Source organism: Ooceraea biroi, chromosome 10 (assembly GCF_003672135.1).
Source record: "Ooceraea biroi isolate clonal line C1 chromosome 10, Obir_v5.4, whole genome shotgun sequence".
In the NCBI taxonomy this organism is placed as follows: Eukaryota; Metazoa; Arthropoda; class Insecta; order Hymenoptera; family Formicidae; genus Ooceraea; species Ooceraea biroi.
Window position 1 is genome coordinate 1,316,119 of NC_039515.1, and position 25,418 is coordinate 1,341,536.

A 25,418-nucleotide genomic window follows, 5' to 3' on the forward strand; every position below is an offset into this window, starting at 1 on the left:
GTGTACTCGTGTATAATCTGCGTGCGCACCACGAAAATATGTTATTCAGAGAAAAGTCCTGGGGGTCTATTACGTATCTGTAACGTGAGTGAACATGCGAAAAGTGAACAAATTTACTAGAATATTTATAATTTGATTGGTCAACACCTAGTGAATTTGCTCATTTTTCTCATTTTCACTCACGTAGAGATACGTAATAGACTCCCTGGTCCGACTTGGACTGTAGCACCATTGGAAAAAGAAGAATGATAATAATTATATGATTCTAGACTTTTCATCGCAAGCAACTTGCCCTCTCAAGGTAAATTGCTTAATTGCATTGACCTGAAAAAGAAGGATCTGAACGTTGTTGACGAAATCGCGACCTAAGGGCCACTTCGACCAAATTTAATCGTCGATTAACTCACTCTTCGTCCTTTTCTAACTACCTGTCTTAGAAAGAGACGAGGAGTGAGTTAATCGACGATTAAATTTAGTCGAAGTAGCCCTAACACAAGTATCATATTAGAATAAATTTCGTTTTTTTTCTCGCTCAAAAATACAAGGATAAAAAAGTAATAAAATTTCAGGAATTTTAATTCACTTTATGCGCAATTAACTCTAACAAATATAAAAAGTTACAAAATTGCTTTATACAACGGTATTCACAATCTTAAGGTCGTTTTAAATTATAATCTTAAGATGTTTGTTAGCCAATCAAATAGCTGTATTAAGTATCTAAAAGGTATCCTCAAGAATACCTCGTTATAAAAATTAAATATATATGAATACTGCCGTTAATATTGGCGCAAAACGTTGCATTTTTGGAAAAATTTTTACTGTTTTTATCTACTTGCGGCAGCTTTCAAACCGATCAGGTTGATGAACCAAATAACTGGGAAGAACAAAATCACTAGAGAGTAAGATCAACTTGGAATTACAAATATTGTTTTTTATTCTTTTAGAACTGCGCGTCTAACTTCTCAAAATTCTTCTTACACCATATTTCATTTGAATTCATTAACTTTCACCGAATTATATTATTTTATCAACGCTTGCTGATGTGCGTAATTTTATTTGTCCACAAATACGCAGCAAGTATGACTCAAGTGCGCATGCGCGATTCGTGTTCTCTCGCATGTCCAGCGAATCAAGTTCGAATGTAACAAACTGGCGATTCAACAGTTTTCTCCGTCGAGCGCATCCATTGACATAATCGGTTCACTAGAAAATGACACCGTTCTCGCGGAGATATGTTTTCTTTTATTTAATCGTCAATTCTCAACCTCGATGTAAATGACGTAAACCTCGTGAGCGAATTTATCGTACGGGTTGCACGATCGCACGATTGTAGACGGCATCGCGAGTTGCATCGATGTTTTATACGGATATATATATGTGGTACTTATTAAATAGCTGTGATATCTTACTCGTAATACGCGTCATCTGCTACGTTCTCGATTATCCGACGATCTCTCTCGAAAGTTGTCGAAAGTGAAGTTATGGCCGTGTTGCAAGAAAACTCGTGTTAATTCGCATCAAGTGAGTACGCTGGATTCCTTCGCAACCTTCGCAGCCTATTGAATATTCAACACACACATATTTATCTACACGCGTACACACAACGCGGTCTATGTTTCTCGTGATGACTAATACCGTCTCTATCGCTGACTTCGAAATTATATACGTGTTGACACATATGTTTAACTGTAACGCACCGCACCTACCTTCAAAAGTGTTTATTGTCGGTTGCCAGAAGAACAGAAATACTTTTCTGGGGGACTGTAACAGCTAGATTTCCTGCGATTGCAGAGATGTGATCCTAGCATTGTGCAGTATTGTTGCACTGTTAATAAAGGAGCACATGTGTGTAATATATAATGTTATTGTGTATAATGCTTTTAGCAATGGTAGCTGCTGGAGCCACGATTTTGATGGCAGCAAGTGAGGAGAACTCGTCGAATGAAGCGGGAAGTGGTACTACAACGAGCTCGGTAAACCAAAGCACTTATCCACGATCTCGCGAGATCCAGCACTGTGGTCAGAGGAACAATGAATCATCCCCTAAAGGAGATGTAGCAACCTGTTCCTCGAATATCGGTAAGCATAGAAGAAAGTGAACAATGTGCTCCAAGCACTTTTCCAGATGTGAAAACTAAGCATGCTTTGCCCTTTTGTTCTTGATTATTGTTTTGTCACATCAAAGATTTTATTTCTTGTTAAGTACTTGCTTACGTTTTTTTTGAAATACCTGATTTGCTTTCAAAAGTTTTTATTACTTGTTATTTGATCTTAGAACACTAATTAATATTTGTGTTTTATCTCCATTCTAGTAGAAAAAAAGCAGCGTAGTCTTACAGCAGAGAAGAATGATACAGTGATATCCAAGATAGAGTCGAAGGAAAGCTCCAAGAATTCAGCAGCTTACAAAACTACTCCGATTCGTGAAACCAGAACTTCTAGATTACGAGCTGCTTCTATAGTATTACCCAATGGTGAGTAAATGTCCCCAACTTTCATTTATAATATAGGACACCTGCTGGCTTTGTACTTGTTATATAAATTTTTATTATTGTATTGGGTTGATCATATTAACTCTTAATACAAAGTTTTGCATATGAATTTTATTAAAAAGATCCGCATGGACTTTTCGATCGACACAGTTAATATATCATTCATTATCACGTTATTATTCTCCAAACCTTTCCAAGTTATGCTTTCTCCATGTACATGTGTACTTTATTTACTGAAGTACATACATTGATTAATTCTTTGTATAAACAGATGTAACATTATCATCCAAAAAGTTGCTTGGATCGGAAGCTCTTGGCTCTCAGAGGCATAGCTCATCAGTTAAGGAGGTGAGTATCTGCAATTGTTTAATGATTAAAATACTAAGTAACTGATATGCAACATTCTGTAGGAATTATTATACATAATCTTAACTAGATAACTTGTTTTCTTTGCAAAATTTTAATTTGAATCATGGTTGAATTTTTTGTAAATGATGAGCAGCAATAAAACTATCGTTTTATTGCTACCTTTTTTTTCGTTTTATTGATACCTTATTTTTAAGCTACTACTCTAATATGTAATTTTATTTCACTACATTAAATATATAAATAAATAACGTAAATATTTATTACTTATTGAACTTTTGATGATTCATCTACTGCAAATCTTTGTATTTGACCAATGTATAATACTTTCTGATTAGAGTGCATTAACTGATTGCATGTTATCTTGAACAGTCAGAGGATTATCTATTTGTCATATAAAAACATAAGTATGATTGCGTGCCTATGTTTATGCGTGCGCATATAACATCAAAAGTTTTTGTATAAATCTTTGAAGGATTTAAAAACAAAATATTATTACCAGAATGTGTTATTTTTTAAGTCTCATTTGATATTTTATAATTTTCAAATATATGTCTGTGTATATACATTATGTATGCATAATTTACATTTGTGTACAGAAAAGCAGCCCACCTTTGAACAGCAGTGTCGTTATGAATTCTGTCAAAGAGAGAGATAAAAGCTACAAGCGCAAATCTTACTTAAACAGATCGCGTCATGCCGAAGCAGCAACTGTTGATCATTTAAATGAAAGTAAGAAGCTTATTAGTAGAGAATGAAAAGACTCGGTGTCTTTCGTACTTTTAAATTGTTATAATATATATCTGCAATTGCACTGCAAAAATTATGCGTCGCATCTCTTGAATTGCTCGATGAAATTTTTAGCCGAATCCAACGAGAGACGCTCCAGAAGGCAATTTTACAAACGAGGTCAGATGTCCGAGATAGTATCGAGTCCTGTCGACGCTTGTGGTAATCGTCAAGCACTCAGTCTACGTAGGAGATGTACCGACTCGAAAGTGATTGGGACTCAAGCTGGCATCACGAAGAGTCCCTCTAAAACTATCCCATCTTCCATTGTGTCTGTCAGGAGTACAAAGCGGTCAAATTTACAACAACCTAGGTATGTACAATCATAAATATATTAAATATAATATATAATATATATTAAATAATATATATATATATATATTAGTCTAACGAGACTAGATTGGACGAGGCAAAATTAGTATGAGAAATTTTCCAAATTTGTCGGAAAGAGAAATAGAAAACGAGAGATCACGCGATCTTCAAGTTCAATTTTTTTCGTCATTACTGATTCGAACAAGCACAATGTGTTACTGGCTTTTTATTGACATTTTTTCTCACTGTCTCCTCCAGCGGTAGTATAGGAGATTCAGAGGTATCACGCAGAGTGGACGTGTTAACGGCGCTAACGCAAGCGACTATGGAACGTGTGGAGAGGCTCGCATCCGCAACGACGAATCACTCGAATGACAACGTGCAATTCGTCGCCGAAAAAGTGTCAATGTCGCCAAAAAAGTGCGTCGGCTCGAGGCACGCACCAGTTTCGATCCTCAAGCACAAAGCGCTCGACGGCGAGGGAAACGATCGACAAGCGTCGTCCGGCGGTTCTTCTCACGTACCGTCACCCGTCACATTTTCACCATCCGTTACGGAACCTGTTTCCCATAAGAGGCACGGTATCCTGAAGAAACGAAGCAGTCTAGACGAAAGCGAGATACTACGTCGTCGTAGTTGTTCTCCCGACGTCTCGTTCGCCGATTGTAATATCTATTCGGAATTCCGGCCGATCTTGAAGAATCAAAGACGATCATCGCTGGACGAGATCGTCAAGAGGGATCAGAGTCCTGATCAACCCGCCTCGATACTGAAACGCAAATCGTCCAGGGAGGACGACCGGGAGGTACACCGGTCGTCACTGGAATCGCCGGAGCCACAGGGTATCTTGAAACGCAAACTCGCGAGCAACGTGCGCGTCAACAGCATCAGTCATCACGTGACGATCGCATCTGACGTGACGAGCGCAACTGCGGCCGGGAGTGCAATCGTGGGCACAAGTGCAAATCTCTCCGAGAGCCTCGAGGGATCCGAGGTGAAACCGATATTGAAGAAAAAGTACGGCAAGGAGGAGCTCGCTGGGAGCGACGTTTTGTCCCTCGAGCCTCGGCCGATATTGAAGAAGAAATCGAGCACGGAATCGGAAGAGCACGAGCACGACAGGCCCAAAAAGACGATCTTGAAGTCGTCGCGGAAGAATTCATACGAAGACGGTGGTTACGAGACGGAGTCGACTTCCCCGAGGAAATTGTCCGCGTTAAAGAATCGCGCGATCGAGATCGAGAATGTGCGACCTATCCTGAAGCAGTCCAGCAGTTGTAATCGTTATCACGGCGACGCGCGGGACTCGGGGACGGATTCGTTCTTGCGGAAAAGGGCGCAATCCGTGGGTCACGCGCGGTCCGCTAACGGCGATGATAGCGTAGAGTCGATCCGAATGCTGACCAAGCGAAGATCTCTCGAGTCCAGTTCGCCGATCGACGTGTCGCGTGCTCCAACCACTCCACGCCGTTCTTTCATGACCGACCGGTCCAACGAAGTCAGCTATACGGCAAACGGGTACGTCTAAATCAATCTGAGAAACTAATGCTTACGAAAGCGTTAAATGCCTATTTACCAAAGTACTAAAGAATGCTTTAAAGAGCTTTAATAACCGTAAAAGTTGAATTGTAAAAACGGATAAATTAAAGATTTATTCGGTGCGCGATTAACGTTCTCTGCAATTTTTCGGATATAAAGAGTGCGATAAAGGTTCCATTCCTCGCAGCAATGGAAGACTCCATTGAAAGTAGCAGTTGAGTTTTTCCTTTCCATCATCTCTTCTGTAAAGAAATTCAGCCAAGCCGCGACTGTCTCGCGCGCGAGGAAAATTTTCTTGTGCGGTACGACACTAAACTCTAGGACTGCAATAACCGTGTTTGCAATTGCTGCAGTGATACGCGAGAGTTTAGTGGGGCTTTGATCCTGTGCCAAGTTTAATTATAGACCATCTAGCGATTCTCAAACCTACCAGAAATCGGGGATAGTCGTGTGCTACGTGTTTGTGAATAAACAACTTACGGTGTGTCTGTTCTGTCTCGGGCTCGGGCAAAAAATCAATAAATAAATCGATTTTATCGAACGTATCAGATTCTATTGGTATTATTACATTATATCTATGTATCTTTCAGCTCCAGCGTAATTAAAGAAAGTAAACTGTCGTGCGAAGGAACTGGTAAAAGCAAGCAAGGTAATACAGACGACATGGACGAGAAGAACATAGCGGATTCCCATATATATTTCGTGAAGATCGGCGCCGACACGGACGAGCGCGATGCTGCGAACGTTCTCGCACGGACGACCGATCAAAGGAAGGCTCTGGAAGAGAAAGGACAACAGGATACGCAGGACCCTTACGAGGATCACGCGACTGTTCGTCGCAGCAACAGCGTGTCGAAAATCACCCAACACTTCAAAGCTCTCCAAGAGAAGGCGAATGCTTGCGTAGCGGCGGAAAACAAGTCCCGTGCTGCTCCGCAGAGATCGCGCAGAGATTGCACGCGTGGCGTGCAACGTTATCGCGAACGTAAGGCACAAGGCGGCGAGAGGTTCAACACCCAACCGGTGACTTTCCAAGAAGTGCGCCAGGCAGTCTTGCAGAATCAGCGCAACGCCGCCGGAACGACCGACGACGATCACGAGCCGTCCAAGCTGAGTTTGGCCGAACGCGTGCAACTTTTCAACCAAAAGAGCGCAACCGCGGAAACCGGCGCAGCGACAGACACTTCCTGTCGGGAAAAACTTACCCAGAGGAGACGATCGTTTACCCGCTACAAAACTCAGCCTGTGACGTCCGAGGAGGTCGAAGTGGCATCCCGGATATCACCGTTGAATGTGATGAATCAGATACAAACGTTGCTTGGAGGTAAGTATTGGTTTGCAGATTTCTTTTTTTGTATTCTTATCTTGATTGTCCTCGAGCGTGCAATCCTTGCTGTTTCAGATTCAAAGGAATGCCAGAAAACGTCGTACTCGTCGCTCGCAACGACGACGCCTCAGCATGATTTACCGAAAAGTATTCTAAAGTCGTCTGCCAGTTATACGCCAAACATACCGCGTGCCAAAAGTCCGGAGTTGCGAGGTATCAAGTTGATAAAGTCCGTGCTTAAGAGAGAATCCGAGGAGTCGGAACAATCGACGGTCTCGCAATCGGCCAGCCTCGAGGTCTACCCGCGTTCCATTTTAAAGAGTAATCCCCCCTTGCGATCCATGCAGACTACGAGTGTCACTGACGCGGCGACATCGCGAAACGAGATGAGCGTTCGTGGCACCGAGGGCCAAACTTTCAACAGCGAAACTGTTATACTACGCGAGAAACTAGACAGTTCTGATGCAATCACTGATAGCATGAGGCATAGTTCGCAAAGCCTCTGTAACATTGAGCAAACAATCACCTGCAAAGAAGGTGGTACCATCGCAAACGGAGCTGCAGTGCCTTTACACAAGACTACGATACCTCGGAATGAGGAAATTTTCTTATCGGATAATGTAGATAATTGCAGAATTGATACAATTTTGAGTAGCGTATTGAGAGGACGCGGTGACAAATGCTGCGATGACTCTTTGGCGGATAAACCAAAGCGCATGCTGGACAACGATAACAACGACAATGACAGTGAGAAGAAAGACAACAAAAAGCAGGACAAAGAAGAGGAAGAGAAGAGGAAAGAAGAGTGGAAGGAAGAAGGGGATGTGGAGATAGTGCAGAAGGATGAAGATGATAACGACAACGACGATGATGATGACGACGACGACCGTGCGTCGTCGTCTTCCGGTGGTCAGGAGGTACATGACATCATTGCGAGCGAGAAGCACGCTGGCGTTACCTGGTGCTCCACCAGTTCGCTAGCCAAGAGTGTCAGCCAGCATTCTCTCGGCGACGAGAAGCGAAGGCAGCAACGTGGTGTGCCACTGCCGGGACTGTGTCGCAGCACGACGCAGGTGATAGAGTCGATAGAGACGAGCGAGACGCCAAGCGTGAGTATCGCCGATCGTCTGGCCGCGCTTCGACACAACGGTAGCACGAACTGGAAGCGACGCGTAGCCGGAGGGAAGAGTGACGAATCGTGCGGCGATTCGCCGCTCAGCCCGGAAGAAAGCATGACGATTAAGTCGGGCGTGTTGGCCAATTGTATGGAGAAACTCGAATCCGCCGCGGACAACTGGAAGAATCGGATTGTCACGCCCGACGCGATGAACTTCACCGTTGCCGGTAAAATGAAGGTGACTCGATCGAAAGGCCCCAGCTCACCGCTCGTCGCGGAATACTCCACGACGAGTACGCCGAACCAGAAGAAGAAGATACCGCGGTGGTTCAAAACGAAGAAAGATAAAGGTAAGGTTTCCTGGAATCGAGCAATACAAATCTGAAAACTCGAAGAAAACGATCTAGCTGTTATCTAGATATAATCAGATTGCTCTCTAGAATATATAGCTAGAATATCAATTTAGTTTTTCTGGATGAAAATAGTTAAGAAGCAATTATTTTCAGGGTGCAATAACGGCGCTGTGTCAACACCCACGAGCCCGTGCAAAGATTTGTCTCCTGCCACGCGCACTAGCTTCTCCGAACCTGTGAGCGATGATAGTGGTTAGTATCGATATCTTTTCTGCTAAAACCTTGTTCAAAGCACGTTTTATGCTTTCTACATTTTGCCGGCGGCCTGCGTTGTTCGAAAAGGAGACATCAAAAAGAGAGAACAAAGTAACAGTAAAAGCGGCGTAGAAAAGCTTTTGCAATTTGCAATGATTTGCAGATGTACTTGAGATGACTTTATCATCTCTTCGTTGCATAAAACTTGGGACAGCTCATGAGCTCACGATATCGTAATTGAAAAGCTAATATAATGATAAACGTGCAATTTGGCTTTTAATTAAAATGAGCAAAATTTATTTAGTAAAATTATTTTATAATTTACAGATGAAGAATGTAAAACGGAGCAGCATGTCTTATCGCCGACCGTTTCAGTACCTAAAACGGATGACGAAACGTTCACCTCTTTCTTCAGTGGTGTTTCGCTGGAGAAGTGCGAAAACGAGTGTCTTAATCTACATGAAAGCGACTTCGATATAATCGCACCGCAGTCCGAATTGTAAATTTTCTTTTTTATCATTGATCGTAAAATTTATAAGAATCAAATACTAGAAAGAAAATAGAACATTAATACGCGTATTTAAATGTAATTTATATAAACTGAATCATTTTCTTGACAGATTAGTGTATAAGCGGAATATACGAATGCAACGTCGACGCGCCGCCTCGAAGAATCCTCTCAAAGTTCTCGCGGCACGTACTGATTTGAGATCGGAATACACCGAGATTCGCACAGACATAGCTACGAGATCGGTCGCGATCATGAACGTAGAGAAACGTGAGTAAATCAATTCTTCTGTTACGTTTTGCGTCTCGAGTCGCGATTAATAATTCAAGACCAATTTCGGCTAATGGTTTAGACATCGCCAAGAGCTCGTCTTTCGCCATCGAAGCTCTTGCCGGTTTGGCCTCCACCGAAGATTTCAGCGCGGTGACTCTGAGGAATGTATCGGAAACCAGCGTGTCCACGAATAAATTGCAACCGTACAAGGATGTGATGCTGATACTGGTTAAAGGAAGACGGCACGTTCAAGCGAGACTGATCGAACCGGTTGCTGACAGTATCAACAGCGGTGACAATTACATACTTGTGACGAAATCCGAGGTAATAATGATAACACGCGAGTAACGAAGTAGCGATAAAGATCGTAGCAATTTTTAGCAGCACGTAGCATATTTGCACATAATACGTAATGATCGTGTCGTGAAAGTAATTTAGGTCTATACCGTGCTGGGATCGAAGATAGTGGTATCTATATGGATACTGCATTGGAATTTTGCCCGTTTCTTCTTTTCTCTGCCAATCGCTAATGAAACTCTCGACAAATCGCAGGTTTTTAACTACGTAGGGAAATACAGCAACGTCATTGAGAAAACTCGCGCCGCTGAGATCGCGTCGCGTATTCAACAACACAAGGATCTCGGTTGCCAAGCGGTCCAAGTTATCACCATAAGCGAAGACAAGCCAACCTGTACGAAAGGTCAGGTCCACAAATTTTGGAAGTATCTCGGTGTGCCCGACAGCGAGAAACTAAATGGTATGGTTTTCTGTTTTATTCGCGTAGTGTTCGACGTCACTTTCGTGAATCGCTGTATTGCATGTATCCTCAATGGTATCAATATTGTCTGCCATAGTTATCGAGGCTGGCCATCCTGATGAAGACGAGTTGTACGAGTCCGCTGTTATCGAAACAAACATGGTGTACGAGTTGAAAGATAATCAGTTGGTGCCGTATGAAAAGTTCTGGGGTACGCTTCCCAAGATCGAGATGCTCAATAAGAATAAGGTAATAAAAATTATAATAAAAATAAAGAATCGAACATATCGCTAGAAAAGAATAAATAAGAAATTATTATAATAATTATTATTGTTAATCAGAGATATGCATGTACCTTTTTCGTACAGATTCTGGTGTTCGATTTCGGCACGGAGATGTACATCTGGAGCGGCAATGGAGTCTTGCCCGACAAGAAAAAGATCGCTACGCGACTCGCTATGGAAATGTGGAACGACGGATACGATTACACAGAGTGCACCGTTTGTCCGATCAACGCGGCCCGTATGATCGGTGGACGAAGCGGCGGTGATATGCATGCGAATCCATCCGCGAAGTCCGCCAAGAACAGACCAGAGTGGTGTCTACTTGCCAAATTGACGCAACACGTTGAAACGATACTATTCCGGGAAAAGTTTCTCGACTGGCCTAACGTTAGCAGTGTGATAAAGACGCGAGGCCGAAAGGATGACGCGCGGGGAATCGACGGTACCGTAACTGTACGCCTGGACGATAACGATGACATGTGGATGCCAAATGCTGCTCCAGTCGATCTGGTTCTAGAAGGCTGCCACTTGGGTAGAGGCACCGGTTGCTACGACAATGAGGTAACGTGCCTCTTCATTACAATTACATGATCATCTCATGCAATTTCACCTTGATATCTTGATCTTTACGTTTGTGCTACTTGACTTTTTAGTTGAAGAAAGAATATGTCGTCGATACGACGAGCGTGATGGTGTGGCACATCGATGAATTCTCGCACACGCTTTTGCACGGATCGTCCATCGGCCAATTTTATTCTGGTGATAGCTATATCGTTCATTGGACATATTCCGTTACGATTACTGGTAAGCCTCTTGATGAAATGAATCCATCCTGAAAAGTGTACGAACCTTGTAAACTTCATTGTTTTTTTTACATTCGCAGGCAGAGAACTCAGCGGTCTGCCGTCTAAACATTCGGCAAAAGGCCGCGATAGATCCGTGTATTTCATTTGGCAGGGTCGAAACGCATCCTCGAACGAACGAGGTGCCGCGGCACTGTTGGCGATTGACTTAGATAGCAATCGAGGGCCTCAGGTAAGAATGATAAATGTGCGCGATCGAATCTGCCATAATTGCTGCTCAGCATTTCATACTCAAGCTTGCTCCGAGATAAGGTCTAATCGTAATTTTCTCATTTTTCTAGTTGCGAACGTCGTGTGTGTATATATATACATCCAGTGCTATTAATTGTATTTTTTACGAGCTCAATTGAACTTTGCAATTACCCTTTTCAAAACTCGAATTTTATAACTGTGAAACTCTTTTTTGCAAGGCATGATGTTACATATGAGTGAAAATAAAAAACATTGGAGCAAAACGATACGTATGTACGGTGTATTAATATGCATCATGTGCGCTTTTGCAGGTTCGTGTTGTCCAAGGAAACGAACCGGCTGCATTTTTAAACTTGTTTTCTGGAGGGATGGTGGTACACAGCGGTAAGAAATCTGAGAAAAACCATGAGAAACAGTGGAGATTATACATTTGCCGGGGCACTTTAGAATCTGAGACATTTTTGACTGAAATCCCTTGCAGCACTCGACAATTAAGAAGTAGAAGTTCTTTCGTATTGCTAGGCACTGAAAGTGCAAAAGTGTACGTCTGGCATGGAAACAATTCACTGCCCCATATCAGAGAGGTATGTTTTCTGTCAAGAAAAATAATTGATATATACTAATAACAACTAAATTATTACTTTCTAAATTGATCTGTACCTTTTTAGTTTTATCTTTATTTGCTATCAATTTCCTTTTCTTGCCCATTAATTATTTTTCCTTGTATTTTCTTCTTCGGAAATTTATTTATTGAATTTCTACAAAATTCCATAAATATTCTTTTTTTTAGAATGCGATAAAAGCTGCAAATAAATTGAAAGAAAATCGTCCTGAAGAAGCTGGATTACTGAACAATGATAATGTACAGATATGCGAAGTTCAAGAGGGTCTGGAATCTGAAGAATTCAGTAACGGTGAGTAAATCTTCGTGAAAAAAGATTGTATGTTCGTAGAATAATAAACGAATGAGACTTTGATAACATTTCATATTTTCCGTTCCAGCATTAGGAGGTGTAAACACAAAGTTGTACTGGTCATTGGAGACTACTAATATACGGAATCATACTCCAAGACTTTATCATTTATCGAGCATTTCTAAAAAGTTTGGTGCGACGGAAATACTTTGTCCGCATCACGCGGATCTCGCGACACCGTTCCCTTGCTCGCAGGACGATTTATATCAAGCGAATCAACCAGGTATGGAGTGAAGCTTAAAAAGTAGTTAAAATTAGTATTATTCTTTAATTTTTAATGAAAGTGTGTCTGACTCCACAAATATTAAAAGTATCAAAGTGACAAAACAATTTAAACTTTTTATCTTGGAAATGTTTTTTTGGCAAGACTTGTACATATTGTAAGCATTCGAATGCTGCAACTTTCAGCCTTATTTTTATTGGACGACAAGAACGAGATTTGGATTTGGCAAGGATGGTGGCCCGACAGTGAAATGGAGGATCAGTCCGGAAGCAAAACTGTCAGATGGCAGGCTGAGAGAAGGGCGGCGATGACGATAGCGATACGATATTGGCGAAAGACTCGAAGCGCACAGACGACGAATCTTCCGATCTATCTAGTATGGGCTGGTTTAGAGCCATTGCGTTTTATAAATCTCTTCCCTGAATGGACGTATCGAGACGATGTCGCCGAGTTAAATATAGAGGTATGTTTTCAAGCTAAACAGTCTTCACACTCTCCAAATCTTTTTATTCTTTTCTTAAATATATGTATTTAATCTAACATTTCGTATCTGTTACGTGTACAACGCAATATATGTTTGAACGTATTTTTAGGATGGCCGGAATCCAGGAGAAGTATTAACTGCGGAAGATGAATTGGCTCGCTTGACGCAGAGCACGTATCCACCCGCACAGTTGTTGCAAAGACCTCTACCCGACGGAGTCGATCCAACGCGTTTGGAGTTGTATTTATCCCAGCAACACTTTCAAGTCAGTACCGCACACTGATGCAAATTTTTCATATGCAAGAGTAGTTTAATTAATATTAATCAATAGATCGGTGCATACGTTCTTGCCGACTTTGCACTTTTTCTTAATTGAAATGAAACAATTAATACCTACAGCATAAATCAATCAAAGTATTTTCTATCGTTTTCTACGACTTTTTCCCATCTTTCCGGCAACGTACGAATACGTCGAAGGAAGGAGTTATCTCTTGATCTATTCATCGAATAGATCAAGACCATCGGCAAGATTTCATGCACCGACCTAATAACATTGCGCGTCGCAACATATATCGTTAATGTCATGTAAAACAATAATAATTTGATTAAAATAAATCGATCTAGGAGCTGCTGGGAATGAGCAAGGAAGAATTTCAACAGCTTCCATTCTGGAAGCAAGTGAATCTCAAGAAAGAAATGGGACTGTTCTGATGGGTCGCCTCTGCTGTCGACATTGCGATTAATAACAACTGTCCCTGCAAAAGGTTCGACTCTTCGTTAATCATTTCACGACGCCTGCGACTTGAAAACTGGAGAAAGTCTCAGCTGCTGAGCTACTTGTCAAAACTTGTACATGAAGAACGACCTCGTTCGAGAACCAGCGAATGCGTTATCAATGATGTAGCGTAACTAATCGAAGAATTAATTAAGGGGATCCTGGAGTCGTTTGTATTACCGGCGGAATCGGTGATTTTCCTGCATTTTTCCGGCATTTTTCAAGAAAAGGATCTTTTTATTGAATTCACAGAATGAAAGATCCTTTTCCACGATGAAAGTATACACAATAATGTAGTGTGGAAAATAGGACTTAACTTTCCACACTACATTATTGTGTATACTTTCATCGTGGAAAAGGATCTTTCATTCTGTGAATTCAATAAAAAGATCCATTTCTTGAAAAATGCAGGAAAATCACCGATTCCGCCGGTAATACAGACGCCGCGACGGAGTTCACTGGCCACTCCAGGATCCCCTTAAGAAAAGGATCAACGCGCGCGATCAGAAATCTATTATCAGAGAACTCTGTCCGAGTGATAACGCGTATGTATAATAATATGATAAGCGTACGAACACAAATGATTATATATTTTTAATACTTGCTACACGTGCGAATATATCAGCTTGCGAACAGTTTCTTTACATTTGTATAATCTTTATATTTGCGAGTGAATGATAATGCTGTTCCGCCTTATTCCTTCGTGCGTAATATCTGTATGAAATCGTTTCTATAATTTACAACGTATTCTGCGGTTTTAAATAGTATTTCACAAAAAAACCTGGTACTTGGCTTTTTTTCTTACCCTTGTTATAAAACTCCTGTAGAAGATAGGTCAATAAAGAGCAAAAAGATTTAATTTTCACAGAATATGGCAAGTCAATTTCTTCAGACTTACAATATTCTCTAGTATTCGTGGAGAAGCTAAAAGTAAAATTAACGTATACTTATGTTTAATTTATTCCCAATTTTGAAATTCTGTAATGTTCTAATTTTATTGTAGAAACATGATTATTTACAGTGACAATGTACAATCTTACAAGTATTTACAATTCTCATAACAAAGCGCATTTTTATTTTGATAAGACTATATTACAATCAGCATATAAAAGAAAAAATTATAAGATGCACGAGATGAATGTTTAGAGGCATTCAATACTATGAAGCATGACGAGATTGTTATAAACGTATAAAATGCGATGAACAAAGTCATGAGATTAATGATCTAAATGTAAATTTATAAGATTAATATTTCTTGATAGACTTTCTTATAAGCGCTAATCTCTGCTTGTGGGCTTCCGTGACAGTAGCTCGTTTGTATGGGCGTACTTCATCCGTACCAAAACCAGGAATCCACATGTTCCAATTTCTCTCTGAAAATTAGAATACAGTGCTCTCAAATCTTCTTGAAACGTCACGAATGGAAAAGATCACTCGGCTAGTTATTAGCAAATGTTCACCCAAATGCAACTGCACGTCTTTAACTTCTACAGTGTTCGCATGACGATGCTTGGCCAACGAGCAAGCTGCGTTTACCGTGGTCTCTACAAAGTCGTCTGCCAATTGCAAAAGCGTTTCTTCGACTTCCTCGTCCAACTGTTCAGTAGGGTCTACCTCCCTTACTAAATCTTGCAATCTTGTCTTTGTCAAAAACTGAAATCAAACAGCAATATGTCTTTATGCACTTGACGTGAAAAATATGGACTATCAAAATATAAATATAGAAAAATTTAAATATTAGAATAATTTAAATATTAGAATACAAATATATAGATAAAATATAGATTATAAATATAAAATATTACAGGCAATCATAATTATAAATAATTATAAATATATATACAGAATATAAACAAGTCTCTGTTATAGACAACTGACTCTACGATGCTTCTTTATATACTTGTGGAAGATCATTGAAGGAACTTGCGGTGGATGACGGTTGCGTTTGTTTCTGAACTTGCGTCGGCGGTTGCGAGATATACTGAGTTTGTTGAGACTGCGTCTGCGGTTGCACAGTGGTCGGCGTGGTGCTGCTGCTGTTTTGCAGGTTTGGTAAAGCCGGCGTGGTTTGATTGTTAGGACCTACGGACTGCAGAGTTCCGAGCACAGGTGTCATATCGGAACTCGTATTGGTCGTCTGCACGATAGCAGTTTGCTGCGACATTTCGGACGATAATTTCCGAGCGCAACACTCAGATTTCAATAAATACTGCTGTTTAACGAGAGTTTATTCTTCGAGCTCGAAGAAAACCGTCACACGCGTACTGCTGCTCGTGCCACTGCCGACACACTGGTGCATAACCTATATAAATAAAAAAAAGTATCGAACTGACGAATCATAACCAACGAGAGTGAGGGTGCCGTTACATGGAGCGTAACTTGCGTAAACGTAACCTGCGTAACCTAGTGAGTAGCTGGAATAGGCACACTGCGTATTCTAGTAAATTACTAGAATGTACGCTATTCTGAAAATTCCATTTTACATGGCGCGTACTTTGCGTTAAATGCGCATAAAGCGTAACAAGCCTGACCAATAACAGATCAGGACTTCTGTTGTACAATACAACAGAAATAAATCGATTGGTTGTTATTATTTAAGCGTATTGCTAAATACGCGTCATGTGAAATAGATACTTTGATGTAAGAATGTGTTGAAGCGTAATATATGTGTGTAATGTATGTACGAGTATGCGTGAAATAACCTAAATAAAGTATACGGAGTGGTTGACTGGTTGACGACGCGTGTCTAGCACAAAAAACCTGGAATCTCTTAAACATGGATTCTAATCTTGTATTAGCGGTTCTTGCCAACAAATTATACTTATTGTTACGATATGGTTTTCATCGATGCTGATGTGGTCTTCTCCTTCAACGTACTGCTTGAAGCATTTATGATCAATAAAATTTGTGGTGAAGCTAAAGAGCCATCCACAATATCCACATTTATGCTGTATTTTAAAGAGGAAATACATAAGTGAAAATGTATAAACTGCAGTAAGCTGTTGAAAATAGTCCAGACATGCAAATGAATATACCATAGCAGAGAGAAGCCTGAGAGCGGTCACGCTCGCGTTTTAACTGTAACGCCTCAAACGTGGACATATGCGTTCCACTTGACGCTCCCAACGCTCGCGGCGTCATTCTATCTTTATTCAATATTCAGTGAGCAATAAAGACAGAATCACTTCAATCACTTCAATGTCCACGTTTGAGGCGTTACAGTTAAAACGCGAGCGTGACCGCTCTCAGGCTTCTCTCTGACCATAGTTATCGGACATAAATTGAAATTCTTTTGTCATACTATGCAACCGATGTACTGATTTATATCCAAGTAATTAAATGCATTATTTAAACATTTTGGTCCATATTCTCAGCTCACTTTTATGATAAATGCGTGCATTTAGTATATGGTTCACGTTACATATATTATAGAATATCATAAATAAATATGCGCATTTATTGATAAAAGTGAGCTGCGAATATAGTCCTTTATAGAATTTAGATGCATTTCTTAAATTACCCGAATTTGATCCATTTTTTCAGAAATTTTGGCACGGCGATCGCGAGTCAAAAAAGGATACACACACACTGTCACACACATGCATTTAGCGTATTTTCCACCAGAAATTGACAACTGGCGTAGAAAGCGTAAACTAACTAGGCGTAAGTTTTATAGTAACTTCTATAAAATTACTAGGTTACGCAGGTTACGCTTACGCAAGTTACACTCCATGTAACGGCACCCTGAACGAGAAAAACAAATCTACGCCATCTACGGCGCTAAGAAAATGACTCCGAAACTAGACCGACCAAATAACCAACTGAAGCAGACAGGAGAAACAAAAAATCACTAGTGCAGTGATACAATTTAACTAGTGCGATTACTTTCTATGCTTTGCTTGTAGTTTATGCATGTTCGTGGCCAACGCGGCAACCTCATCTTCATACTCTCTTTCAACGTTCGTTCTGTCGTGAGGTACGTAATGTTGAGCTGAAGTTCCAAGCTTTTATATCGATTTTATGTATAATTATTGGAACATGTAATAATTAATAATGGCTAATCTCTTTTATTGCAGTCGCGAGAAGAATCATCAATTGCGAAAATGGTCGCTCAGAAGAAACAGGTAATTTTTCGTCGTCGTTCTTGCTAACACGTGCTCGTTTAGACACGTATTTCTCCATCGTAGAATTTCATATTCTTTTAATATTTCTCTTAATTTTTCGTCCAAATATCATTTTGTTTTACATTGGAATGAATTTGTCACTATTTTTGCAAATTTGAAGTGTCAAAAAAGAATATTAATTATGATAAATCCTAACCTAAATTTATTATAGGTCGAAAAAGAAAACTTTAAGTTTACGAATTCTTTTGATTTTTACGAAATAAGGGGATGTTAACAATATTAGCAACTATTTATTAATTTAATAATCAATGCCATTAAATGTATCTAATAAAATTTCTTTGCTCGCTGATTTAGAAAAAGGCTCAAGAGAGCATCAATACCAGATTGGCTCTTGTCATGAAATCTGGTAAATATGTTCTTGGTTATAAGCAAACCCTGAAGTCCCTTCGTCAAGGCAAAGCCAAGCTGGTCATCATTGCTAGCAATACACCACCATTGAGGTGAGACTGAGATGTAGTACTCCTTTTGTAACAGTGAATTGGCATAAAAATTATTCTTTTAAATTAGTAGTAGAAACTTAGACTGGTATTCATAGTTCATTCTTATTAAGGCCATCTTAAATATCATCTTAAGATATTTGTTGTTGAGATTATTACAAAAGTCACGAGTATAATGGAATATTATTTATTGCATTAATCTATTAAATTAGTTACATTAAACAACAATAATTTGCATTACTAATGATATTAATAAAAATGCCAATTCACGCATATCGCAAAGGCAAATAGGAGTTCTACGGAGTAGTCTCCTGCTCCTGCTTGTAAGTGCAGGGAGCATTAAATTTATAAAATTGTAAAATCAACTTGTTAAATGATCTTTCTTTGCATTTCACAGGAAATCGGAGATTGAGTACTATGCCATGTTGGCGAAGACTGGTGTACATCACTACACGGGGAACAACATTGAGCTGGGAACAGCTTGCGGAAAATACTTCCGCGTTTGTACCCTGTCGATCACAGATCCTGGCAATTCCGATATTATAAAGTCGATGCCAACTGGTGATCAGGCATAACATGTATTTATATGGTTTTAATAAATAATTCAAAAATTCGGCGATTGTCAGGTTTAATATTTTCATCCTGTGATTTGAGCTACAATATTTTTGTTTGCACTTGATAATCTTTTATTCCACATACCAAACTTGGAGCTTACACGATTTAAGATAAGCAAAAATTGTTTTATAAATATAATACTTCAATAAGTGTTGGGTGTGCAAATTAATTCAGTGCTTATTCGAAGAAATTGAGTCTCTTTGTTTCGAGTGGAGATCATTAGAGAATGATGGCGAATATTTCCAAGACTGAGGTTTGTTTTTGTAAATAAAGGCTCAATTTCTTCAAAGAAAAGCATCGAATTAATTTGCACATCTAATACAATGGCCCCAAATAGGAGTGGACAACCTGCGCCGAAGAGGGGTGTAGGGGAGCGGAGAGGGAAGAGAAGTGTTGTTGGCGTCTGCAGCATGGCGCATGGCACATCTCGATCGGAGCTATCCGAATCTCGGCGGTAACGCGACACTTTTCCTCGTCGAAGAGGATGTTGATTGTCTCGCCAGGATCGGCGAGACGACAGTCCTAAGCGTTGGCACGTGGCGTTGAAACTGTTGCTCGCGTGAAACCGGTTCAATCAAAGGCGAAGTGACGTTCGAAAGGCTAGTTTTGAACTTGAGCGAGAGAGCGAGCGAACGAGCGCGAGGTGAAAGTAAAATCCGTGGGGAAGATATCGCGTGAAGTATGCTGCGATACTTCCGCTCGCGCGAGAGAGCACCGTGAACATCGCCGCGGAAGCATGCTCGCCTTGACGCGTTCCGTTGCCGAGCACCTTCAGGCCGTACCCAGCGACATGGAGCGTCACTTAACCTAACTCGGGACCGTGGTCGCACGACTCTGGCAACGTGATAACACAAGTGAACGATGTGTTCCGCGATGAACGCGAATCTTTTTGTTATGCCCACGATCGACAAGTGGGATAACGTCTGCAGACTGTGCATGGAGAAGAAGAACGAGATGCTGTCGATTTTCGGCGAAGAGGGTCTGCAACGCAGAGTCGTCCAGAAGTTGCAAGCCTGTCTACCCGTGCTCGTTTACAAAACCGATCCTCTACCGAAGCAGATCTGCCAATTCTGCGCGGCTAGGTTGGACGACGCGTTTGAGTTCCGAGAACACTGCCTGAACGTCTACAAGACCATGCATGCTATATTGTTGAAGTATCAACATGTACCGCCCGTGCGAGCGTTTCTGAATGCGATGAAGACTTCGCAGGACCCGTGTCAGGTGTGTGGTTGGATGATATTCTTTACGAGTCATAGGATGATATTCATAGTCCATTCTTATAACGAGATAGTCATAAGTATACTAATACAGTTATTTGATTGATTAACAATTATCTAAGATCATATTTAAGACGATCTCAATTTAAGAACGGATTATGAATATACTGAATACCGACCATAGTTGTGTTGCCCCAAGTTTTGTAAATATATGTCTATATAATAAGAGGGAGGGAGAAAGAGAGAAAAATTAGTTTAAGATAGATTTCTAATGGATGCATCCAGTAACACAACCGCTCACTGAGCGTTCAGTGAGCTCTTCCATCTAATTGGCATATATTTTTAGATCTAATGGAATAAACCAATTAGATTCAATAGCTCACCGAGCGGTTATGCTACTGGATGCACCTAATTGTTTAATTTAAATATCAACAGGCGCAACTGTGCAAGGACAAGTCTAGAGCACCGCCACCATTGGTTCCTTTGTCATCTAATCTACCTCTCGATGATCCTGTAGCTGCAATTAATCAAGACAGCCCAGACCAACTGCAGAATGCCTGTATGGAAACCTTGTCTGAGTTACCGTGCGAAGTAGAGATCAAAGAAAGCGCGGAGTTAATCTTGGCCATGGAAACTGTGATTGGTGAACCACTCAACACCAAATGCATGTCTTCAGAGATGTTCAATTCCGATTCAGGAACGAAAATTAGTACCATTTCTATATCAAACATGGAGGAAGACAAGATGGAGTATCAAACGACGAGAGAAGAGAAACGGACTAGTATACTGGAGCAAGTGTTGACTGGCAATCTGACAATGACGAATAGACAGAAGCTACAGCCTAGAGCAAAGTTGACTTCTGAGTGGTGGTGCGCACCCTGCAACCGTTATTACAAGTGAGTACCGATGCTCCGTAACTGTGATTAGAGATCCGCAGGAGTTTATTCGGTGACCAAGATCTGCTTCTTTCCAGAACAAGAGACAGCCTTGTGAGGCATATGCAGTCACAATGTCCGCGCGTATACACTTGTGGAAAGTGCTTTCTATCATTTGAATCTGTCGAACTCTTGGCGGAACACGAAGCTTGGAGCCATTTAAAGGTGAAATTGGATTTTACGGGCAGCTGGAAGGACTGTGATCAATGCGATCGGCAGTTTATAAGTTGGAAAATGTTGAGGCAACACAGATTACGCGACCATTTGGCTGAATTCGCTGAAAACAACACGCGGTGTGCGCTGTGCAACAGGTAAGCCACAAGTTTCGTCTACAAACTGCAGAAATATACTTGCTTTCTCCGTTCTACGAATTTGATGAGTACAGATATATAAATATATATGTATATATCTCTCTGTGTGTTTTTAGATCTTTTCCTACTCTGAAGGCTTACCAAGAGCACGTGCAGTTACATCAGACAAACTGCAACTCGATTGTAACAGAGAAATTGACTTCGACGGAGTCTGTATTTTCCGTGTTGAAGATAATGGAGCGGTCGAAGGAAGGCAAACGAGGAGAGCAATTTCATGAAAACGTAAAGTCTCTTACGTGCCCTATTTGCGGAAAGGTACGAGATTATAATCCCGCTTGTGCTTTGCAGAAAGTTGTAAACTCTCAAACTACTTCTACTACTATGTCGGTTGTTGTATGTACCTATTACAGGTGTGCACGCAACAAAGCGCGCTGTCGAATCACATGCGTACTCACGAACCAAAAAAATTCAAGTGCGAAATTTGCGGCCGATCGTTTGGGCTCTTTATACGTCTAGTCGCGCACAGAATATCGGAGCACAATAAGCAGCCGACAATGTCGCCGATCTTGTCAGCGGTTGAACAAGAAGAAGCGTTAAACGCCGAGAGAGAGGCGAGAGAAGCGAGAGAGGCCAGGACCCGCGGTGTCAAGAATAAATCTTACTCCGAGGTACTCAAATACAAGAGATTCAATTGACTTTTTAGTACAATCATAATAAGATTAAACTATACGATTGAATCGCGAAGATTGATAAGGTTTTCCCGTCTGTTTATCTATCAGGGACCGAGCCAAAATTATGACAAAAACAAAATTATAATTATTTCAATCCCAACTTGAAAATGGTGACCATGTTGCATGTTTTTCTTTTTTACAGATGATGGAGAACGATCATTTGGTAGAGGAGGAATCTTCAGCCAATTTTAGCCGGCAAAACGTCGCGATGTGCGGTATTTGTTTACAATATTTCAGCGATCACACGACGATGCTGACGCATCTCCAAACGCACTCGAACAGTTACTCAGTTAAAAGTTTCGCATGTCACGTGTGTAAAAAGTCGTTTAAGGAACAGTGGCAACTGCTGAGGCACGAGGTAAAATACACTCTCACGACTCAATTATAATTATCAGTTAAATCAATGGCGCATCAAATCAAATGCGAAATTTTTCAATCTTTCGATATTCTTCGACAGGCGTGTCATAAACGTTTGACGCTCGATAATGCCTCGCTCTACACCTGCACCGTATGCAACAAATCATTCGCGGACAACATCACGTATAAAGCGCATCAAAAGACGCACACGGTAGATAAAACCTACCACTGCGCAAAGTGTAATAAAATCTTCTTCAAAGAGGTTTCATTACTCGCCCATCAGTGTACAGGCGAAGCGCTGTTTGGGAAGAGAGCTGCCACGGAACCGTTACAGAGAACGTCGTCTCACAGTAGTAACAAAAGACACAATAAGTGTTCAAAAGGCGACGCGGTCCTCTCGAGCGCACAGTCGCGAAACCCTCATACGAAGATACACACCGAGAGCATGCACGGCAATGCGGTACGTATACACGTGATTCCATGAGCGCCCGCAGAAAAAATTCAAGAGAGGGCAAAACCTTAAGGTCCCTCTAAAGAAAACTAGGAAAAACTCAAGTAAAAAACAAGGAAAATTTTCATTTCGAAATTTATTATATCAGATATATAATTTATGTGTATTATTTATTTGTTGTTTTCTTTTCTTTTCGTTTTTTTGCTTATAATTTAGAATTTCAACATTGCAATTTTTCAATTCCGAGAGGGGGGAGCAACTGCCCCTCCTTGCCCCCGCCTCCGGGCGCCCATGCGTGATACGCTTAACAATTTCAGTTGCATGATAAGCATCACCGTTTCGTCCTGAAACTGATGATGTTGCTGATGTTGTAGGCGCAGGCCCAGGAGATAAAGATTGAAGCGGACGACGAACCAATGCCAAAATTACGCCCGGAGACATCACTGGAGTACAACGTGCCTCTGATCGAACCAGAAGTTGAAATTAACGAGCAGAGTACGCCCCCTGTCAAACGAACGCTCATTAGAACCTCTAAGGGGTAAGTAAACAGCTTTTTCGTTTATCAGGATTATCTGTTAGGAAATTTAAATTTAAATTAGTAAATTTTCTATTCGAGGGAGTAATATTCGTTTCCTGTGCGGATTTATCTGTTCGTAGATATCGCTGTGGTGTATGTGAGTCACCGTTTGTGTTTAGAGACATTGCCGTGGCACACTTGAAGTCTGCACATCCTTCGATACCGTATCAGTGTCCTTATTGCAAGAAACGTTTCTCGACGCAGTACACGTTCACCCATCACATCAAAACGCAGCACCGTAAGGAGCCTGAGAAATGAAACTCGCTCGAAGCTTCACGCTGAAGAAACTGAGACCTTCAAGTTATATCACAACATGTGCCTCGTATGAAATATGAGAATTTCGTTAGAATGACGTTTGCGTAGAACGAGATATGTAAAACGTGATGGATTAAGCATTTTGGAAATGCTGTAACAGTTCTAGCCAGCATGAAAGATATCCAAAGTAAACCTTTGTAAGATTTCACGGGTGTCTGATTGCAATGGTTATTTTTCAAGAATGCCGTCAACTCTGACTTTAAGGCTTTCACGACTATTACTTATGTCAGTACTGATGGCTTCCGAATAGATACCGCGTTCTATGACCGCTTGGTGCCGACGTTCGCAGACATTGCAGTTCGCATCATCAGGGCTGTGGACTTGTAAAGACTTGTAAATCAAGGGAGCTCAGTATCGGAGCCCTCAGCCCTGACGATGCGGACTGCAATGTCTGCGAAACGTCGGCACCAAGCTGTCATCTCGGAACGCGGTATCTATCCGGAAGCCATCAGTAATGCCGTCAACTATTATTAGGAATAAATACGTCACTCCAAAAATATTTCTCAAATTATTAGTTCGTCATGCTTTACATACTGTACTCGGTATGGGTGCGACGAATATTGGCTGACATCGGCCTCAGACAAAGACTTTTTCCAATAATTACACGAGCGTACAACTGAAATTACGCGCGAGGCTATTGATATTAGTACTTACACTGAACGTGCCTGTACAAGTGCTTTGTTTTATAGCGTTGCATAAACAATTTGCGATGAACTTTGTTGATAAGAAGAAGAAGAAAAGAAGAGCGATGGTAAGCCAGATTCTCAGTGTTGAGATTAGGAAAATTGTGAGAAAGGAAAAATCTAGTTCTACGAATTTCAGCGAAAGAAGTCTGACTACATAACGCGCGTTGCGTAATTAGATGTAAATACATTCTTTCACTGATACGATTATGATCAACTATGATGACAATTATAAATAATGGAACGTTTGAGGATCCTGTTATATTGGGAAGTTCTCGTTATAATTTCAGAATTGTTCAATGAGTGTTTTTTAAAATTCAACTTCCTAATGCCGTCGTAATCCTACGTTTCCAAGGTTCCTTGATACCTCCAACGTCAGAATGAGGAAGTATCAAGGCACCTAGCGAATGTTCAATCGCGTTGAAACATTCCCTTTTAATAAGCAGCGACGTTTCGCGTTTCCGTCAATGCCGGCGCCTCATGTTGCGTCACACGATTGCCTTGCGCTACGCTGAGTGTTCTCCTCAAGGATGCCGAAGATCATTGTTGTTGCGACTAAACGAATGAATTGATCGAAAAATCAGGTGTTTCTGATATCAACGACGTTGTAATGCAATTTCAATGTACACGTCTTTACACGTTTATTTTATACATAGCTGATTTACAATAAACTATTATTGCAGAGACTCGACTCGAGTGTTGCGAGAGCCAAGTTTCTTCCG

At 40.9% G+C, this 25,418-nt stretch overlaps 4 protein-coding genes across 7 annotated transcripts; 3 read left to right on the plus strand and 1 right to left on the minus strand.

The window, feature by feature from the left end:
• The first annotated feature begins 1,109 nt into the window (after nucleotides 1-1,109).
• On the plus strand, nucleotides 1,110-14,114 carry LOC105288068. Of its 2 annotated transcripts, none has more exons than XM_011354045.3 (24): nucleotides 1,110-1,521; nucleotides 1,885-2,079; nucleotides 2,316-2,474; nucleotides 2,764-2,840; nucleotides 3,458-3,590; nucleotides 3,723-3,960; nucleotides 4,218-5,477; nucleotides 6,089-6,822; nucleotides 6,901-8,292; nucleotides 8,449-8,547; nucleotides 8,878-9,049; nucleotides 9,171-9,328; nucleotides 9,411-9,655; nucleotides 9,884-10,088; nucleotides 10,186-10,337; nucleotides 10,457-10,933; nucleotides 11,026-11,176; nucleotides 11,256-11,407; nucleotides 11,739-12,011; nucleotides 12,218-12,341; nucleotides 12,430-12,624; nucleotides 12,810-13,087; nucleotides 13,218-13,373; nucleotides 13,733-14,114. In XM_011354045.3, the coding sequence occupies exons 2-24, from the start codon at nucleotides 1,887-1,889 to the stop codon at nucleotides 13,817-13,819; spliced, it is 7,110 nt and encodes a 2,369-aa protein (XP_011352347.2). In that variant the 5' UTR covers nucleotides 1,110-1,521; nucleotides 1,885-1,886; the 3' UTR covers nucleotides 13,820-14,114. The 2 variants fall into 2 exon arrangements, with proteins under 2 accessions (XP_011352347.2, XP_011352346.2); XM_011354044.3 differs by having other exon boundaries at nucleotides 1,112-1,521; nucleotides 2,313-2,474.
• Nucleotides 14,115-14,851: 737 nt separating this feature from the next.
• LOC105288066 (transcription initiation factor TFIID subunit 12) lies at nucleotides 14,852-16,815 on the minus strand. Of its 3 annotated transcripts, XM_020034491.2 has the most exons (4): nucleotides 16,586-16,805; nucleotides 15,784-16,185; nucleotides 15,344-15,536; nucleotides 14,852-15,256 (listed from the first exon to the last, which is right to left on the minus strand). In XM_020034491.2, the coding sequence occupies exons 2-4, from the start codon at nucleotides 16,045-16,047 to the stop codon at nucleotides 15,129-15,131; spliced, it is 585 nt and encodes a 194-aa protein (XP_019890050.1). In that variant the 5' UTR covers nucleotides 16,048-16,185; nucleotides 16,586-16,805; the 3' UTR covers nucleotides 14,852-15,128. The 3 variants fall into 3 exon arrangements, with proteins under 3 accessions (XP_019890050.1, XP_019890052.1, XP_019890051.1); XM_020034493.2 differs by having other exon boundaries at nucleotides 15,420-15,536; nucleotides 15,784-16,815; XM_020034492.2 differs by having other exon boundaries at nucleotides 15,811-16,812.
• A 969-nt stretch (nucleotides 16,816-17,784) lies between these two features.
• On the plus strand, nucleotides 17,785-19,121 carry LOC105288067 (60S ribosomal protein L30). The gene is made up of 4 exons (XM_011354043.2): nucleotides 17,785-17,859; nucleotides 17,960-18,007; nucleotides 18,362-18,507; nucleotides 18,902-19,121. The coding sequence occupies exons 2-4, from the start codon at nucleotides 17,987-17,989 to the stop codon at nucleotides 19,077-19,079; spliced, it is 345 nt and encodes a 114-aa protein (XP_011352345.1). The 5' UTR covers nucleotides 17,785-17,859; nucleotides 17,960-17,986; the 3' UTR covers nucleotides 19,080-19,121.
• An 86-nt stretch (nucleotides 19,122-19,207) lies between these two features.
• LOC105288065 (zinc finger protein 271) lies at nucleotides 19,208-25,387 on the plus strand. The gene is made up of 9 exons (XM_011354037.2): nucleotides 19,208-20,340; nucleotides 20,772-21,232; nucleotides 21,310-21,582; nucleotides 21,699-21,897; nucleotides 21,993-22,250; nucleotides 22,456-22,671; nucleotides 22,771-23,130; nucleotides 23,496-23,659; nucleotides 23,779-25,387. Exons 1-9 carry the CDS (start codon nucleotides 19,981-19,983, stop codon nucleotides 23,954-23,956), a joined length of 2,469 nt encoding a protein of 822 aa, XP_011352339.1. The 5' UTR covers nucleotides 19,208-19,980; the 3' UTR covers nucleotides 23,957-25,387.
• Nucleotides 25,388-25,418: the final 31 nt, after the last annotated feature.